This window comes from Prunus avium, chromosome 7 (genome assembly GCF_965620075.1).
Source record: "Prunus avium chromosome 7, drPruAviu1.hap1.1, whole genome shotgun sequence".
NCBI classification, from domain to species: Eukaryota; Viridiplantae; Streptophyta; class Magnoliopsida; order Rosales; family Rosaceae; genus Prunus; species Prunus avium.
Window position 1 is genome coordinate 33,831,666 of NC_142290.1, and position 17,527 is coordinate 33,849,192.

Below are 17,527 nucleotides of genomic sequence, written 5' to 3' on the forward strand. Positions count from 1 at the left end.
TAATTGAAGAAATAACTATATCCTAATTAGCTAAAGTGGTATTTTAGCCCTAAACCCTAAAATATCATGACAAAATTGTACATTTCAGGAGTATAGTCGAGCGGCGATACTCTTTAAATATATTATTTCTGTGCGGCTATACTCTTTGAATATGTTCGAATATTTTAAAGGTATAGCCGCGCGGCTATACTCTTTAATTATATTCCCCACAAACACGAAGCTTGCACTCGCAGTCACAGCCATTTCGCTTCTCTATAAGCGCTTCCAAGCTTCAAAGACTCTCTCTCTCTCTCTCTCTCTCTCTCTCTCTCTCTCAACTCAAGCTTCAATTTTTTTTTTCTTTCGTTTCGATTGCTGTGTTGATTGGATTGGATTGGACTCTCTCTATGAAAACCATCAAATGTCATTCAGCTATTGAAATCTCCACTAAGATAACAACTCTGATGCTATAAGGGAGTTAGGCAGCACCTAGGCGGCCTAGCCTGTTCTAGGCGGCGCCTAGGCTGCACGGGTGGGTCTAGGCAGCCTGGGGGGGTTTGGGCGTCCTTTTTTTTTTCTTCCCCCAAATGAAGACAGACGAATCTTGCACTCGCAGAGGAATGTGGTGCGTGAGTGAAATGAAGAGACAGAGTAACGAACACGAAGCTTGCACTCGCAGTCCAATCTTCAAAATTCAAATACTTGTTCTTGAGCCTCTCTCTCAACTCAAGGTTGGATTTTTTTTCTTCGGTTTTGGCTGCTGTGTTGATTCGATTTTTGTTGTTGTGCTTTTCTGTTATTGAAGTTGGCAACGTCAGATGAACATCCAAGGCAGTTTCTTAGTATGCCAGAAGAAGCCCAACATATGGTTCTTTAACCTGAGGCACACCTTGCAGTTTGGCATTGGATTACACCATGCCGGTCTGAATGACAAAGATGGATCTCTGGTTGAGGAGCTTTTTGCAAACAACAAGATTCAGGCATTTTTGTCTTACCTCAGTAAGCATGAGTCTTTCCTGTAAAAAACATTAGGAAAAGAGAATATAAAAAGATCATGTTCTTACTCTATATACTGATTAGGCATACCTATTAAATTATAGGTATTGGTTTGTACCAGCACATTGGCATGGGGTGTAAACCTTCCATGTCATCATCTGGTCATTATTAAGGTAATTGGCAAAACTTGTGCAGTATCTTTTTCATTTGGTTCCTATATTTATAAAGGTTTCTAGTAGGAGTATATTGCAGCAACTGTTCTTCAGGACAAATTTACGTAAGTGTTGATTCTCTTGCAGGGAACATAATGTTATGATGGGAAAACAAAGAGATATGTTGATTTTCCAATATCAATCACAGATATATTGCAAATGATGGTTTTGGTCGCACATGATTATATAGAATAAAAAATGGAAAGAAAGAAATATGTGAATCAGATTACATGCCTTTCTCCCCTTATAATCAACAGTTGCTCAGATTCTACAAGAAAGATGGGAGTAGATGTTCATCACAATCCGCCCACGCCTAACAAATCATGTTACTTTCTGAATATGTGCCTCAAATACTAGGAATCAGGTCGTTTGGGGTTTTGAATATCAGAAAATCTAATAAAGTCAATGGATGAAGTCTTGCAATCCTATATCTAATCAATAAACCATTTTCCTTCTTATTTTTTCAATACTCTACACCTATCTTTTTTTGGCTGTTAAATTTCAGAACGCCTATCATGTTACTTTCTGAATATGTGCCTCAAATACTAGGAATCAGGTCGTTTGGGGTTTTGAATATCAGAAAATCTAATAAAGTCAATGGATGAAGTCTTGCAGTCCTATATCTAATCAATAAACCATTTTCCTTCTTATTTTTTCAATACTCTACACCTATCTTTTTTTGGCTGTTAAATTTCAGAACGCCTATCATTTGCATTGCTGCTGTGACAATGATCCTCTTGTAGTTAAAAGCCTTCGGTTTTTATTATTTTGTGTCCTTAGTATTTGATTTATTGAGCCTGTACAAGCGTTGAAATCAGAAGCCAAAAGGTTTACTGTGAAAGAACGAAGTTGAACAACAAAGGGACAACATACAAAACTTCTGCCATGAATATTATTTAGTATCAAAATGATAGAATGACAAGCATCCACCATGTATATTATGAATTATACAAGCAACCCAAAATTGGTGCACAAGGAATTTAGACATAATGTTGGTTTGTGATTCGAAATATGTATATATATATGAATTATACAAGCAAGCCAAAACTGACGCAGAAACAAAATCTAGACATTAGGTTGGCTTGCGAAACTTAAGGGCATCAAAGCGGGCAGCAAGTGCGTCGTAATCCGGTAATTTCGGATGAACTCCAGAAATCGTAGCTGCTGAAGGTAGGGGTGGTGGAGGACGCTCAGGTGCTTGATGAAAGCCACTAGGAGGTGCCCCCAGTTCAACTTCTTCATCACAGTCTGATTCATCAAACCTAATATCTGAATGTTCTGATGGGGCATTATAGCTGTATCTCCTGTAGACGAATTTCTTCTCATCTCCATGGCTAAGCACTGTTTCCTCATTTCTTGAAGAATGAGACCTATCAATTCCACAAGCTTGAGATTGGTGATCCATATTCTGAGAATCAACTGGTGGACCATCTGGCATGAAGTGGCCAGTGGAATGGCCAGAAGGGGTTCCAAATCCATTATTGACGCTTAGAGGAACTTGAGGTGCTTGACTGAAGTCTTTGTTGGCCAGATATGCAGCAACTTGTGCAGCAGCCATTGCATCATTTGCAGATTTTGCAGCTGCTTCAGCAGCTGAGGCCGAGTCTGCAAAATGCATATGTCCCCTTTCTCCACCGCTACTTGTTCTGCATGAAAAGCTGGAAGAAAGTATGACAGAAATATAATTAATGGATAATCAAAATGCTCGAGTTTAAATAACAATTAGTAGAGCAGCCAAGTTACCTGGTGCCTGGCTTATTGGGCTGAACGGATCCCCTTTCTCCACCGCCACTTGTTCTGCGTGAACTGGAAGAGAGAATGATAGAAATATGAGAAATGGGAAATCAAACTATGGTCGAGTTTAAATTACAATGAGATGCGTAGAATAGCCAAGTTACCTGGTGTCTGGCTTATTAGGCTCGACAGATTGGGCCTGCAAAGGCATGCTGGTAGCACTAACAAAATTGCTCGGTCCTTGCTGTTCAAATAACAGTAAACAGAAATCTTAAAATGGGAAATTTCTTGAATACCTGTGAGAGAGAGAGAGAGAGAGAGAGAGAGAGAGAGGAACACACAATAAGCTCTTCTGGAGGTTTGAGAAGCTCCTGTTCAGATTCTGATGTATCCCACTCAACCTGGTATTCCTTGGCTATCTCCTTCAGGAGTTTCAACTTTACTTCACCCGTAGGGGTTCTAACAGAGAGCTTGTCAATCAGCTGTAAAAAAACATAAGCACTCAACTATCATTCACAGAAATAAAAATATGAACTGAAATCAGAAATGGTATTCCTTGGCTATCTCCTTCAGGAGTTTCAACTTTACTTCACCCGTAGGGGTAATCAGAAAATTCAAATAGTTGATTAAAAATCTACAACTCTAAAGCAAAAATGTATGGTCTAATAACACTAACAGAAATGCTATGACAGGAAGATCATGCTTACCATGCGGTTTACACCACAGCTGGGTCGTAGGTCAACAGCGGCAGATACAAAATCTCTTCCATATTTTTTCTCAAAAATATTCCGAAGCTCCACTAGTTCTGGAATCTCAGAGCACCTTGGGGATGCAAACATTAAACTTGCAATCCCTTCTTTGAGATCAGCTGGACATTCCCTGTAACAAATTGGATCAGCATTGGGATTAAGATAGCTGTGAAATGCATCAAAGATATTACAATATCATTACCTTTGCTTTGCAATGATAGAAAGTCTGGCCACTACTAATTCACAGAAAAGCTCAATGAACTCATTTGCAGCCAAAACATTCTGCTCTCTGATCACATGTTCAACCTACAGAACAAAAAAATCATTTATAATTAGTGCCACATTCCAGATCACAAATGTTGACTCCACAACAAATTTCAGCATAAGCAGAACATTGGGTACTATACGAAAACTAAAATATTTTCGGATTCACATAAAAAAAGAGAAATCAACATCCACAAGCTTGGGCAGCCGTTTGAAGGGACATTTTAAAAATTTATAAAACAGATGATGCTGTCTACCCACAACAGTGTCAATAAAATAAACAAACAAACAAACAAATCGAAGAGGAAATTGTTCTAATCACTGTCAGGGTAAACCATTCAGACAAAACATAATAGTCCAAAAACATGTAGGCATTTGATAATTGAATAGAAACGAAGTAGTAGAAACTATAGTGGGCTGTTTTTCCAAACAAACAGAGTTGCTGACATGCTTTTAGAGTAGAGACCAAAAGCCATGAACTTTAGATTACTATGATAACTAAATGAATAATAAAAAGTGTTAAGTACCCGGATTCGAGCAGTGGCGTCTTGACCTGACTGGAGGAGCAAGGCGATGTCACGCCTCATCTGCTTCACCACCACCTGTCTCTTGTTCCTCAGTAGCTTTATCCTAGCCACCGCCATCTTCGCTTGCATTTTGCTGTTTCATTATTCAATTCATTTATCCCCATCAAAAAACGAAAACCATTCAGCAAAAGACTAACTCCCATCATGTTAAATCGCAGAGAAAATGCAAACACTGAACAAAAGATTTCAACTTTAACAATTTTACTATCTGGGTCTCTAAAACTCCTATTCCCACCCCGTTAAACTGCCGAGAAAAAGCAACCATTGAACAAAGATTTCAGCTTTAACAACTTTTCATCATCTGGGACTCAATAACACCTACTACCCACATTTTCTCGGCAACCAAACATAGGAACTAGTTAAAGTAACACAGAAAAGTTGCCCAAAAATTAAAATTTTAAGAGACCCAGAAAGGGAAACGGCAGAGAGATAGAAAAATGTACCATTTGGAGGAGTTAAATCCCCAACGGAAGAGAGACCGGCCGAGCTTCACGAGCTTCTTGGTGTGGGTTGTGGCTACAGTAGCAACAGTCATGGTCTGAGAGAGAGTGTGTCTGAGTCTGAGACCTAAGACTGAAGCACAGCTTCCTTGGTGGGTTGGGTTTATAGGGAGTAACGGTAGCCTGAATTGGAACTTTTTTTTGGCTTACTGAAATTGGAAGAGGGAAAGCTTACTCATAGAATTAGAAATTAATTATATTTGAGATCCCTTTGAGGGGCCCACTTGGTTACCGACCTTTCTACTGACTGGTTGGATCTTGGGATTATAAATGGGCCTCTAAAAGGAAAATATAGCCGTTGGGATATGACGCGTGGGAGAGAGCTGGATCGTGTGAGAGAAGAATCCAATGACAAAGTCGGTGTGCTGCAACTACAATCTCGCAAAAAGCAAAAAACAAAAGAGAAAAAAAGAGAATGCTGTCTGTGTTGTTGTTCGATTTCTTTGTCATTAATGGGGTTTTTTTTTTTTGTGTGGTCACACTCACACAAGTTTATAGTGTTATTAGTTCACGAGTTGTGTCATAACGTAAGTAATTAGTAACACTGTATGATCTGATGATCACACCGAAAAATTATTCATATATCATATTATGTTTTTGTAATTTATTGTAATCATATACATATACATATAGATATAGATATAGATTTGGATCAAAATTATATTAAAATCTGATCCATCTTGAGGCATATGCAAAAATAACTTGACTTTCGGTATAACTCTAAACTTGTGTGAACCAGTAATGAACTTCTTCTATCTTTTTTTGTTGTTGTTGAATATGTGAGTAAAATAATAGAGGAAGAAATGTCCCACTAATGTTGGGATTTTTAAATAAAAACAGTAGTTATTTGTGGCTTATTACTAACAGCTTCTTTTTAGATCTAATAAATAAAAAAGTAAATAAATGTTGTGTCATATAGGATTGAAATAGTCATACTTGATTTTTTTTTTGGGCCAAATATATTTGATTTGTTGATTGGTGAGTTATTGCTGAAATAAAAACAAGATTATTAGATTTGGACTATAATCAGATTATGATATTGAGCTCATGATTCATATATATAGCTAACCATATTAGATTTGAATGGTAATTGGATTTTTTTCAGAGCAATTGTAACGTTTGGATTAAAATCGAAACAATCTAAAGAATACGTTTCGATTCTCATGGATTTGGGAATACATCTGAAAACTTTCTAGCACTAGAACCATAAAGATTGAGACTTTAATTCAGCTTGTATTATATATACATTTATACACGAGCACATGAAAATTCAGATTTACACAAATTGGTGAAGAACAATATATTTTTGTAGATCCTCTAAAATTCGGATCCCATGCCACCATTGGGATATGATGATCTCAATGAGAAAGTATGTTTAGGAGAGAAACTCTGGTGCGGATCAAGAGCCTAAACAAGCCCTCCAAACCATTTTCAAGGCCTTCCATGCTTGAATCCAAAACCTCCAATCTTCTCTGTGCAGATTGAATCTTCTCAGCCTCAATATCTTCACTTGCTGGATTCACAAGCATGTTGCCAATTGCAATATCTACATTTTCCAGCTCGTTCATGCTTTTATGTTGATTGTTTTCACACTTCAAAACCCCTTTGTGCACCAAAATTGAAACCAAAGACCATCTGCTAGGCCTTGGCTTCAAAACTGGTGTGGAGAGGAAAGAAACAAGTGACTGGAAAACAGAACTGGTGATCAAACTTGCCTCTCTGAGCACCCTCACCACCGCGGCAAGATGGTTGTCTACATCCAAAGGGAAGGCTTCATGCTTGTGATCCATTTGCTTCAATGATGCTACAAGCTGCAGAATTTCCTTGTTGGTCTTTTTCCTGATGCATGTATATGAACCCAAAGTGTCTTCAAGGCTTGAATCTCCTCCAACTTTTCTTCGTCGAAGCGCAGATTGAAGATCTCTAACACTTTCCTTCATTGCCAAAATGGCATCCCTTGTGCTGCCACAGACATCCAAGTACTTGACAGAACCATCCAGCAATTCCTCAACCCATCTCTCATTTTGATGCAGGGCTAGAGCCTGTTGAGTCATTGGCAATTGAAGAAGATCCTCAATACAAATGTACAAGTCTTTAAGCCCACCTAGCCCTTTGCATATTGAATCTCCCTTTGCTTCTGATGTTGTTGTTGCCTCCCAAGCCTTGAGCTTGTTCAACTCTTCTTCTGTTTTGAGTGTGCTGGGATGTGATCTAACAGGCAAACTAATAGATCGAACATTGTATCGCTTCGAGGGCTTTGGAGAGAATGAAGCCATTGTTGCTCTTTTCATCATAGAAAGGTTAAGAACTTAAGATTGGATTTCAAGAAGTTTAAAGGGACATATTTGTACATGGGAAACCATTTGAAAGAAGATGGGGAGGGGACCAAAGGCATCTTTTGCGTCCTTAATTCAATGTGATAAACATGTGGAGGCAGAGTGGGCTATTACATGGCGTGGGTTATGTTGTCACGTCTTGCACCAATTATTAAACTTACCAAATGCCTCCAAAATTTTGTATCAAATTCATGTTGTTATTTGGGTAAGATGTCATCTCAAAGTTGGTTTTTTTTTTTTGCATCAAAGATAGATTCATTTGGCATTTCCTTCCTTCCATGCACCACCGGCACCGACCAATTTTGGATTATCAAAAATTGGTCAAATTCATAGCAAAAATTAAAGGAGGAGTGGGGCATTCCAAAGTTGTTTGGATATGGAAGCTCTTCGAACCTTGAATTTCGAGTAATCCATATCCAGAAAGATCATGAAAACGTGTTTCTTTAATTCATTTTGGAATTTGGTTGGAAATGATCAGGAAGTTTACATTCAAAAGCAAACAATAAATAAATATACATTGATATTCATATAAGGGTTGCACGAGTGGCTCGTCTTTGCAAAACAATTTGATAGAAAAAACAGAGGGGGTAAGATTAGCATTAGTGTTACTTGCAAATATTTGATTTTGTACCTTTGCTTGGGAAAGAGACAACCAGAAAAGATTTTTAAGGTATATTTTACTATATTCTACAAAAGCTTAATGTTAGAGTAAAGTGTGATCAACTTAAAATAATTGAGTTTGCCTTCCCAAGTCTCCTTCAGTAAGCTGCACGTGGACAACTAGATTTATAGACTTAATTCTCGCGGTTTGATTTGTACACATCAAGTTAAAAAGGAAAAGAACTGCATTTAAATCGTGTGGTGATTGGTTTGGACTTGAAAATGAACAATATGGTTAGCGAAAATAACAGAAGAAAAGTACAGATAAATGCAGAGAGAGACGGCTAGCTGACGTTTGTGAAGTTGATACATTACCAATAATATGGCTAATTGTCTTTTTATTGCTACATGATATAATTATTATATTCCGTCTCTCCCACATTTATGCATTCACGTGGTGTTATTTACCATTATGTGAGTGCACAAAATAATTATGCGTTTGTGCACCTATTGTTGGTTTTGTCACCCTTTTGTACTTGTTAGGGGGTGTTGGTTTGATTCCTACTTGTGTGATTTAGTGGTTTTTTTACTTAATTTTTCAAAATTAAAAAAAATTCTTCATAAAATGGCATTAAGCAGCATTGAACCCATAACCAATTAAATAACTTTACCATACAATACCACTTGCCTATGTGGGCTCGTTTGGTACATCGGATTGTACTGACTAATTTCTGTCGGATAGTATTAATCTGTTTCGGAGAGTACTGACTGTTTATCTATAATATTAGAAGGTGTTTGGTGCTATTCTGGATAAATAGTCCGACTAAGTTATACTGTGTTTGATGCTGTTCGCGATAACATCGGATTAGACTATTTGTTTTAATTTTTTTTTTGGGGATAATTTAAGTGGAAATTGAAATTCAAATAACACGAATTTTGTTTTGGTAAGATTCATATTACAATATTTTTTTTTGGGGTTTATATTAATAAAATAATTTAAAAAGAAAAATGAAACCTGAGTTTAACTTCCTCATCTTCGTTTCCTCTACTTGTCTCTTGGGATGGTGACGACACAGAGGGACTGGCTTCCGCATCTTCCATCACCGTTCGAAAGACCCTGTGTTGTCATCGACGACAAAGGTCAATTGACCTCTTTCCCCTTATTTTCAAATCATATGGGTTTCTTTCATAATTGGAAATTCGTTCGTTATTAATTATCAAAATAATTATATATCTTGGAATTCGTAGAAACCTTTTGTTCTGTTTGCATCAGGAGATAAAGGGGAGATGAATTGAAATAGAATTGTTCTCAAATTGATTAACTGGGTTCTCCAAGATTTGCGAGTTTGCATAATAGGATTTGGGGTTTTAGCTTGCTTGGGGCCAAGCTAAATAGATGTTCAAGCTCTATTTTGCCGGTTCATTTTTCTGGAGAAGAGTGAAGAAAATAACATGTAGAGAAGAATAGTAGAGAAGAACCCTAGAGAGAAGAAGAAGAAAATAGAGTCTGATTTTTCCCGTGAACGTGTGTGGTTTTTTTCCCTAGCCGTATAATTAAGTGTGCATTATCTAAACCGGGGTGTGTGGGTTGTATTAGTTAGTCAGGTAAGGAGAGTATTAAAAGCCCAACCCGTATAAAATAGTCAGGTAATTAAATAATACAAGTTGACACCAAACACCTGACATAGACTATTTACTCCTATCCAGAGTCTAATACGGTGTACCAACGTCTTCATGAAAAATAATTGTGTCCATTACTTTTATTGGTTTATGATCTTAATTCATGATAAGGAGTTTTATAGAAGGGTAAAGGGGCTTCAATTCTTATTCCTTATTTTTCATTAAATGGTGTGAGGATGCCAATTTAAATTTCAAACAGGACCCTCAAATTCGAATCAGCATCATCACACATAAAAATCACTCCACCGCGTCTTGGCTTGTGTGGGAGTTTTATTGTAAAACAGCACATATAAGTCCTGCTCCATAGATTACAGACTTTCTTGGGGAAGAGATCCGAGTGGGAATTCAGGCTAAAGATCTAATCTTCATTATTTTTAATTTGATGAACCCAATAAATGAGATATTTTAGTGGACACTCAAAACTTATTTGGGTTTTGATAATCCTGGGACTTTACACGTAATCTTTACATATCCAAATTTAAAAAAAAGTAAAAGAAAAAGAGAATAAACTAAAAGATAACAAAAGAAATGCCAAGATGTGACTCAAGAACTCGGGTATCAATTGTTTCAATATTTGTATGGCTATACATATTACAAATGTATCGAAAATTTATAATCACAAAGGAAATCCTGATAAAATGTGGATGCCTTGGATTTTCGAGACGAAAATGGCCTTCGAGAGCTCATCACTGTGAGATTATGTTCAAAAGAGAAGCTCTTGTTTTAATCAAGCGCCTGAAAACGCTTTCCAAACCATTCTCAAGGCCTTCAATGGTGACTTCCAAAGCCTCCAATCTCTTCTGTGCACTTTGAATCTTCTCAACATCAGCACATTCAATTGGAGCCGATGATGACTTGCACAGTGTGTTCAGAGCAGCATCAACACCGTCCATCTCATTAATGTCTTCCTTCTGCCCTTCACATGCTATCACTCCCTTGTGCATGAACTTTGACACCAAAGACCACTTGTTTGACTTTGGCTGGGAAACAGGCACTGATAAAAACACCAAGAGTGATTGGAAGATGGACATGTTCTTGGAGCAAGCTTCACTAAGCACTCTGATCACAGCAGAAAGATGCTGATCTTGCTCTACCATTTGTGATACTCCAATTTTGCCGTCAACTTGCTTCAATGATGTGATTAGTTTCTTGGCATCCTTCTTCATTTTCTTTCTAAAGCAAGTGTAGTTGGCAATGCTGGTTTCAATGCTTGAGTCTCCCTTTCTCCTCCTGAGAGCAGACTGAAGAGCCCTAGCATGCTCCTTGATTTGTGAAATGGCATCTTTTGTAATTCCGCAGATGTCCAGGAGCCTCACTGATCCATCCAACAACTCATCCATGCACTTCTCTTGTTGGTGTTGAGAGAGGAGCTGTTGGGTTGATGCCATGTGGAGCAAATCATCTACACACTCATACAACTCCTCTAGCCCACACAGAGCTTTGCAGATTGAGTCTGCGGTTGAAGCAGATGAAGAAGCCTCCCATGCTTGGAGCCTGCTCAGCTCCTCTTCAACTCTGAGAGTGGTAGGATGAGACCTTGAAGGCAAGCTGATTGATCTAACATGGTACTTAGCAGCCATATTGGTTTAGGGTTTAATTTGTGTTGGACAAAACAAAAACTCAAAGTTGAAGATGTTCTTTGTTTTCTCAGAAGAGATCAAGTTGGAGTTGATTGATCTCAATATCTCTGGAATGCCTATATATAGATGGGGAGAGAGAGAGAGAGAGAGAGAGAGAGAGAGAGAGAGAGAGAGAGAGAGAGAGAGAGAGGTCAATGTGGTGACCATGTGGAGCCAGTGTGGGCTCTCATTGAGAACTGGCTAAGTTGTCACCTTTCTGGGCAACATTTGGGGCAATAATTGGCAAATTGTTTAGGCATCAACTGGTATGGCATAAGGCATGAGGTGTCTCAGAATCTTATTATTGATGCATTGGTTAGGGCAAAAGCCTCAAGAGTCATCACCAACTTTGCCTCCCATGGTGCCACATTACCCTTCATCTTTTGGTTTATTAAATTTGTGGCAGACCAGTCCTCCAATGGGCGGCCTTGTCTGGCTTGTCTCTTTTTTGGAGAAGCTTTCGACACCAAAATTGCATTAAACAAAAGCTCCCCAAACAGATTGAGATCCAGATCCATTAGGATTTAAATAAATAAATTATAAAAAAATTAGAAAAATGGAAGGCCAAGATCAACATCATCATGTTGTAATCAGTATTTTATTTTGTGCACGACTGGTTTGTAACATTCATGTCTCCATTTAAATTTTTTCTAAAATGAAAAATATTTCATGTGTATGTGTATGTGTGAAGGAGGTGTGAAGCGTATGTTGCTGCTTATACTGACACGTGTCTGCTACCTACAGAAGTCAAGAGTGCACCAGAATGTGACATGTGGGGCTTTGGGACAGGTGGTGGTCTCTGCGTGGCTCTCTCATTTGAGTCATCTCATCACCAAATCATTGAAGTAGATTTCCTATTGAGATTGTAACTTTGTAATAGATTTGGGTCATCTTACCAAATCATTGGAGTATTTTTCTTATTGAAATTTTTAACTTTGTAATTGACAGGTGGTGCTCTGTGATGGGTTCTCTCGTTTGAGTCATTTCACCAAATCATTGGAGACGACTTGGACTAGTATTTTCTTATTGAAATTTTAGCTTTGTAATTGACAGGTGGTGCTCTATGCTTGGCTCTATCATTTGAGCCCATTTCACCAAATTATTGGAGACTTATAGTATTTTCCAATTGATTTGAAATTAACTTTGCAGTAGACACGTGATGCTCTCTGATTGGCTCTCTCCTATATTATTTAAACTTAGGTTTTGAAGTTATACTATGGTACTGGATTTATTTACGTGTTATAATATAAATGGATATTTATTGACATTATATTTTAAAAAGTAAAAAATTATCATGTTCTGTCCACTCATCGTATAACACACGAACAAGTTATAGTATGTAATTGTATTCCAATATCATATAAAAATGGGGATGAGGTGTGTAATGAATAAGCTGTTGGGTGTACCTATAGTTAGCTTAGACACTTGAGTAGAAAAAGAAAAAAAACATTCTTAAATTTGAAATTTTTTTTAATGGGAAGGAAATTATATTAGTTAATTAGATCAGAAGAGGAATAGAGGGGAAGCTTGGCTGTGTCATCTGTCATATAATTCACTCCACTGCACGCATATGCAAGCATCATGCATGTGAATATCGGTCTGTGATAGCAAACCTCAGCTCTGTGATGCCTCTGCAACTGCAACTTTGTTGCCCAACCGAAACGACAAAGAACACTTTCTTTAATCCCATTGGGGCATGAGATATGAGATGAGATGGGTGGCCTTATTATAATGCATTTTGCATATTCTTACAAGAACATTACAGCATGAATGAGTCTGTGTTACATTTAATTTCTCTGCCCTTCTGTTTGTTCGTTGCCTCCCTCAACATCATGCATGCATGATGCTTGATGATGAGTTCATTTCATCACTGACAATTATTATTATTATTTTGTTTTATGGATGTCTAAGTTTTGATACTAGCTAGAGTTAATTTTGCAATGGATCCCATGCCATGATCAGTGAGTGTGTTTGTGTCTTGTTTCAGAGAACCCAGAGAGGCCATGAACATTGGCTCTGATTCGGAATAACTTGTAATTTCATAATAATATTAAGATCAATGTTTTATATTTGTATTTATTCCAAATTGCTAATAGTTTAGTTATTAATTCAAGTGTGGCTCTGAATTATATAGGGAAATGCACTATGCATCGTGATATATATATATATAATGGTGTTTTTTTTTGGAGATAATGAGGCATTAAGAGCATCTTCAATAGTCTCTTCAATAGCTTTTGGAATTCTAAAATAAAAGAGCCACATCAGAAAAACTCTCTCCAGTAACCTTTTCAACCTCAGTCATCAAAGCTGCAACCTCTTTCTCTCTCTTTAGGACTGGTAAGTTGACTTTGGCTCTTCAAACATTTAATTTTACTTTGAAAAAACAAAACATACCTTGAAAATGTTTAAAACATGCAATTTTTTCCCTTTTCATATAATAAATAAATAGACATTTTTCAGATGTTTTCATAATTTTTTCATTCTTTTTCATGATATTGCATTAATTGAATTGTGAAGTATGTTCAATTTAAAGAGTTTTATTTGCTACTACTGTTGGATTGGAGATGCTCTAAGGCAGTAGATATATTCCTCCTATTCGTACCCATATCATGCTTTGGAAATTGAAATTATTGCTGGCTATATCGGCATGAAACCAAATGAATGTACAGAAATCAAATTTGAGGGTTGGCGGCTTTATGCTGGATCGATATATTCTTCTGCAAATCATATGGATCACATGCTCATTCTTCTATGTATATATATATATATATATATATACATGATTCTTGTTGTCTCCTTTAGCTAGTTTTCTGCACGCAAATTGGCATTCATATATTAATGAAGCTCAGAACATTGTCTATGCATTGAACATGAAGCTCAGTACATTGTCTTACTTCACAGTGGTAATTATTAAATTGATATTTTTCTCCGAAACCATATGAGGGATGGAGTTAATACAACAAGAACAGAAAAATGTATTTATATAAATTGGTATGTCAAATATTCTCTGAGTATAAGAAGAATATTTACGGTATATCCCATGAAAAATTTGAAGTCATGGAGAGGTCCACGTTGTCTATACAAATTCAAGGATAAATAATAATAATATTAATTAATTATGCCGTCCCGACATATATATAGTGATGGATTAATTATCACATGCTAGCTACAAGCTTTAGTATAGTCATGCAGACGATGAAGTGAGGTGGCGGTCAACGGGTCAGCTAGATAGTTGACCCTCCTCTTGGCTAGGCTAGCCACCATGAGCCATGAGGGAGGGACAACATGTGAAAAGGCCTTTGCCCAAGCAAAGCCAACAAGAGAGAAGAGATAATTTTAAAAAAGACTCTTTTAATTATTCGTTTCTTGTATTCATTTTTTAGGATAAGATCACACAATTACTCTTAATAATAGGAGATTAAGAATTAATGCGACGTACACCCTACACATGCATGCAAATCATCGATGCCCATCTTTAACCTGAGTACGTATTAAATCAAGAAAACATATGCGCTGCCCACGGCTCAATAATCATAATTATAATTAAGGAGTAGCTCCTTAAAATTGAGGATGAGCTCCTCCTCACAATAAAAAATTATAAAAGAAAAAAACGTTGAAGGAATTCAAAAGAAAATTCAGTTTTAAGGAGTCAAGTTTTTTCATTTTGTAAAAGGACGATAGAATTTTATTATATCAATATGAATATAAAGAGTACAAAGGACAAACTCTAAAGGGAGTCATCCCAATAACAATATGGCAAATATGGGTAAACTTCCCCAGTAACTTGAGACAGTCGAAAGCTTAAACGTTGAAAATAACTTTTTTATAATCCTTTTCAATCGTTATAATTTTCCCAAATTTAATCCAATATCATAAATACATGCACATCAGACGAGAGAATAGTTGAGAAATTGTGGTTACAATTAATATTTTTTATATAATTAATGTCTTTTTCTACGGCTTCGTTCTTCTATATATCTATGTCATGCCTTTAATAAAAAGTTTCGTGCTATAAATATATTTCAGAAGGCACTCATAACATCCAACTTAAAGTAGTTTTCATGTTCACATCCGCCATAAAAAAATTAAATAAAAAAAGTTTTTAATGACCTATTTTATTGATTATTTGATCGCTATCATTCTACTACCATCTCAGAACAAAATTAGTTGTAATGATGTTCATGAAACCCTTTAATAAGGCACCAATGACTATTATTGCAAAGGTATTGAATATTAAATATAAAGCTTACAACCCCATTATCGATGGATCTAAAATACTAATTTTCTTTTTTTTGAGAGAGATTTCAAATTTCTATTTTAGCCTTTTGGGCCCCATTTGACCGTACAGAGCCCACAAGGGGCAGCCTTATTAACTCACTTAAGACCCAACTAATCAGCAATTAGAGCAAAGGCATATCATTAATTCACGAGTTGCATGTGGACTGACCATGTCCACCAAAAAAAAAAAAAAGGCACAAGCATATGATGCATGATATATTATTTTTCGTTTTCTTATTTTTCCAAGGCAAAACAAATAATTTATTATTATTTTTATGACAATATTCTTAGAGGTCTAATATAATTGGGCCACATTGTCACATTCCATTCTAATTAGTATTAATTTGTTTTGTATTTTTAGTTTTTACGAATGAATGAAGAGATTCGAACTCGAGACCGTCTTGTAGTGTTTTGTTGAAGTTTGGTACATTGAATGTGACATTTTGATGATAATAGATAATCCATAATTCCAATTAGTACAAACTAAATCAATCTCACAAAAACAAAATGATTTCCATAGCAGTAGCTTTGTCCACATTAACTATGCATTCATATAGGACATACTTGGTGCAAATCATGCATATAAACAAAAACACAGATTCTGTTGAGAAAAAAAACAATATGTATTGATCAAGAATTCCAATAATTTTGGAACAAATGTACAAAATGGTTTCTTGAACATGGTACAATCCTATAAAATGTGGATGCCATGACTGACTGGTGATTTTTGAATAGCTTCAAGGTGTGAGGAGATTAAGCAGAGACACTCTGTGTTGCAATAGGCATCTGAAGAGTCTTTCCAAACCAGCCTCAAGCCCACTTATGCTGCAATCCAGTGTGTCTAGTCTCCACTGAACCCCCTGCACATCAGTCTTGGCATCATCACTCTTTTTCATGTGGCCATGGAGTGAGCAGAGAGCAACATCTACACTTCCAACTTCATTGTAAATCTTTTGGCCTCTCTCTGATGCTGCAAATCTCACAGCCATTAGCTTTGACACCAAACACCATTTGCTAGCCTTTGTGTTGTTGGTCAAAGGCATGGATAGGAACACACAGAGGGACTGAAACACAGAAATTGTGACAGCGCTTAATTCTCTTAACAATTTAAGCACTATCCGTACATTGTGGTCTAAATCTAAGAGACAAAATGACCCCAGATTGATCTTGGTTTCCATTTTCTTCAAATCTCTGAGGCTCTTCACAATGCTCTTCTTTGCCTTTTTTCGAAAGCAAATGTAAGCGTGAACGTTGCTTTCGATGCTGCTCAAATCGCCGGTCCTCCTCCTGCGCAGTGCAGATTGAAGGTTCTGAACATGTTCCTTCATTGTCAAAAGCAGGTCTCTTGCATTGCCACAAGAGTCTAGCAACCCAACTGAGCCATCAAGTGCTTCATCCACTAGTGTTTTGCACTGTTGGTGATGGTTGAGAGCTTGTTGGGTCAGTGGAGAGTGAACAAGTTCCTCAATGCAATTGTACAACTCTGCAAGACCGGACAAGCCCTCTAGAAGAGCCTCACTGCCTAGAGGACTTGAAGTTGCTGCTTCTGCAGCACATGAAAATCTCAAAGTCTTTAACTTGTTGAGCTCTGACTCAATCTTTTGAGAATTGGGGTTTAGCCTAGATGGCAAGCTAATGGACCTCACAGGCACTATGGATGAAAGTGAAACAGCCATCTTCAATCACTTGAAAGAAAAGCTATGTGCTTCGAAAAAAAGTCTCTAACTTTTTCTCACAATTGAAAGTGAGCACTGAATTGAATAAACCCAACTCTTTTAAGTCTTATATATATAAGTTATAACATCAAATGATGAGGATTACATGTATGGCCTTTTTCATGCCAACCCAGTACGGCCTGCATGTGATTGTAAATCTGGGTCACCCTGCAATTTGAAGATCCTGTATCAAATTTGGCCAACAACTACAAATTATATATCTTTTTTCACAAACAACATGTACAGACCGTGAGAGCCGCATGCCTCCTTGCCTCCCC

The 17,527-nt window shown here is 37.0% G+C and overlaps 4 protein-coding genes across 4 annotated transcripts; all 4 read right to left on the reverse strand.

The window, feature by feature from the left end:
* Positions 1-2,052: 2,052 nt before the first annotated feature.
* On the reverse strand, positions 2,053-5,209 carry LOC110761349 (Regulator of Vps4 activity in the MVB pathway protein). The gene is made up of 8 exons (XM_088255960.1): positions 4,965-5,209; positions 4,462-4,594; positions 3,873-3,976; positions 3,629-3,800; positions 3,263-3,403; positions 3,086-3,165; positions 2,931-2,993; positions 2,053-2,845 (listed from the first exon to the last, which is right to left on the reverse strand). Exons 1-8 carry the CDS (start codon positions 5,054-5,056, stop codon positions 2,260-2,262), a joined length of 1,371 nt encoding a protein of 456 aa, XP_088112086.1. The 5' UTR covers positions 5,057-5,209; the 3' UTR covers positions 2,053-2,259.
* A 1,025-nt stretch (positions 5,210-6,234) lies between these two features.
* LOC110761380 (uncharacterized) lies at positions 6,235-7,471 on the reverse strand. Its single transcript, XM_021963845.2, has one exon. It carries the CDS (start codon positions 7,313-7,315, stop codon positions 6,380-6,382), a length of 936 nt encoding a protein of 311 aa, XP_021819537.1. The 5' UTR covers positions 7,316-7,471; the 3' UTR covers positions 6,235-6,379.
* A 2,661-nt stretch (positions 7,472-10,132) lies between these two features.
* Positions 10,133-11,322, reverse strand: LOC110761391 (uncharacterized). The gene has a single exon (XM_021963855.2). It carries the CDS (start codon positions 11,215-11,217, stop codon positions 10,324-10,326), a length of 894 nt encoding a protein of 297 aa, XP_021819547.2. The 5' UTR covers positions 11,218-11,322; the 3' UTR covers positions 10,133-10,323.
* A 4,901-nt stretch (positions 11,323-16,223) lies between these two features.
* Positions 16,224-17,210, reverse strand: LOC110761392 (uncharacterized). The gene has a single exon (XM_021963856.2). The coding sequence runs from the start codon at positions 17,208-17,210 to the stop codon at positions 16,272-16,274; it is 939 nt and encodes a 312-aa protein (XP_021819548.1). The 3' UTR covers positions 16,224-16,271.
* Positions 17,211-17,527: the final 317 nt, after the last annotated feature.

Coding starts and splice junctions, on each gene's coding strand:
- LOC110761349 (XM_088255960.1), bottom strand. CDS start 5,056: ATGACTGTTGCTACTGTAGCCACAACCCACACCAAGAAGCTCGTGAAG. Junction 4,595..4,964: donor GGATTTAACTCCTCCAAATG/GTACATTTTTCT, acceptor ATAATGAAACAG/CAAAATGCAAGCGAAGATGG. Junction 3,977..4,461: donor ACGCCACTGCTCGAATCCGG/GTACTTAACACT, acceptor TTTGTTCTGTAG/GTTGAACATGTGATCAGAGA.
- LOC110761380 (XM_021963845.2), bottom strand. CDS start 7,315: ATGATGAAAAGAGCAACAATGGCTTCATTCTCTCCAAAGCCCTCGAAG.
- LOC110761391 (XM_021963855.2), bottom strand. CDS start 11,217: ATGGCTGCTAAGTACCATGTTAGATCAATCAGCTTGCCTTCAAGGTCT.
- LOC110761392 (XM_021963856.2), bottom strand. CDS start 17,210: ATGGCTGTTTCACTTTCATCCATAGTGCCTGTGAGGTCCATTAGCTTG.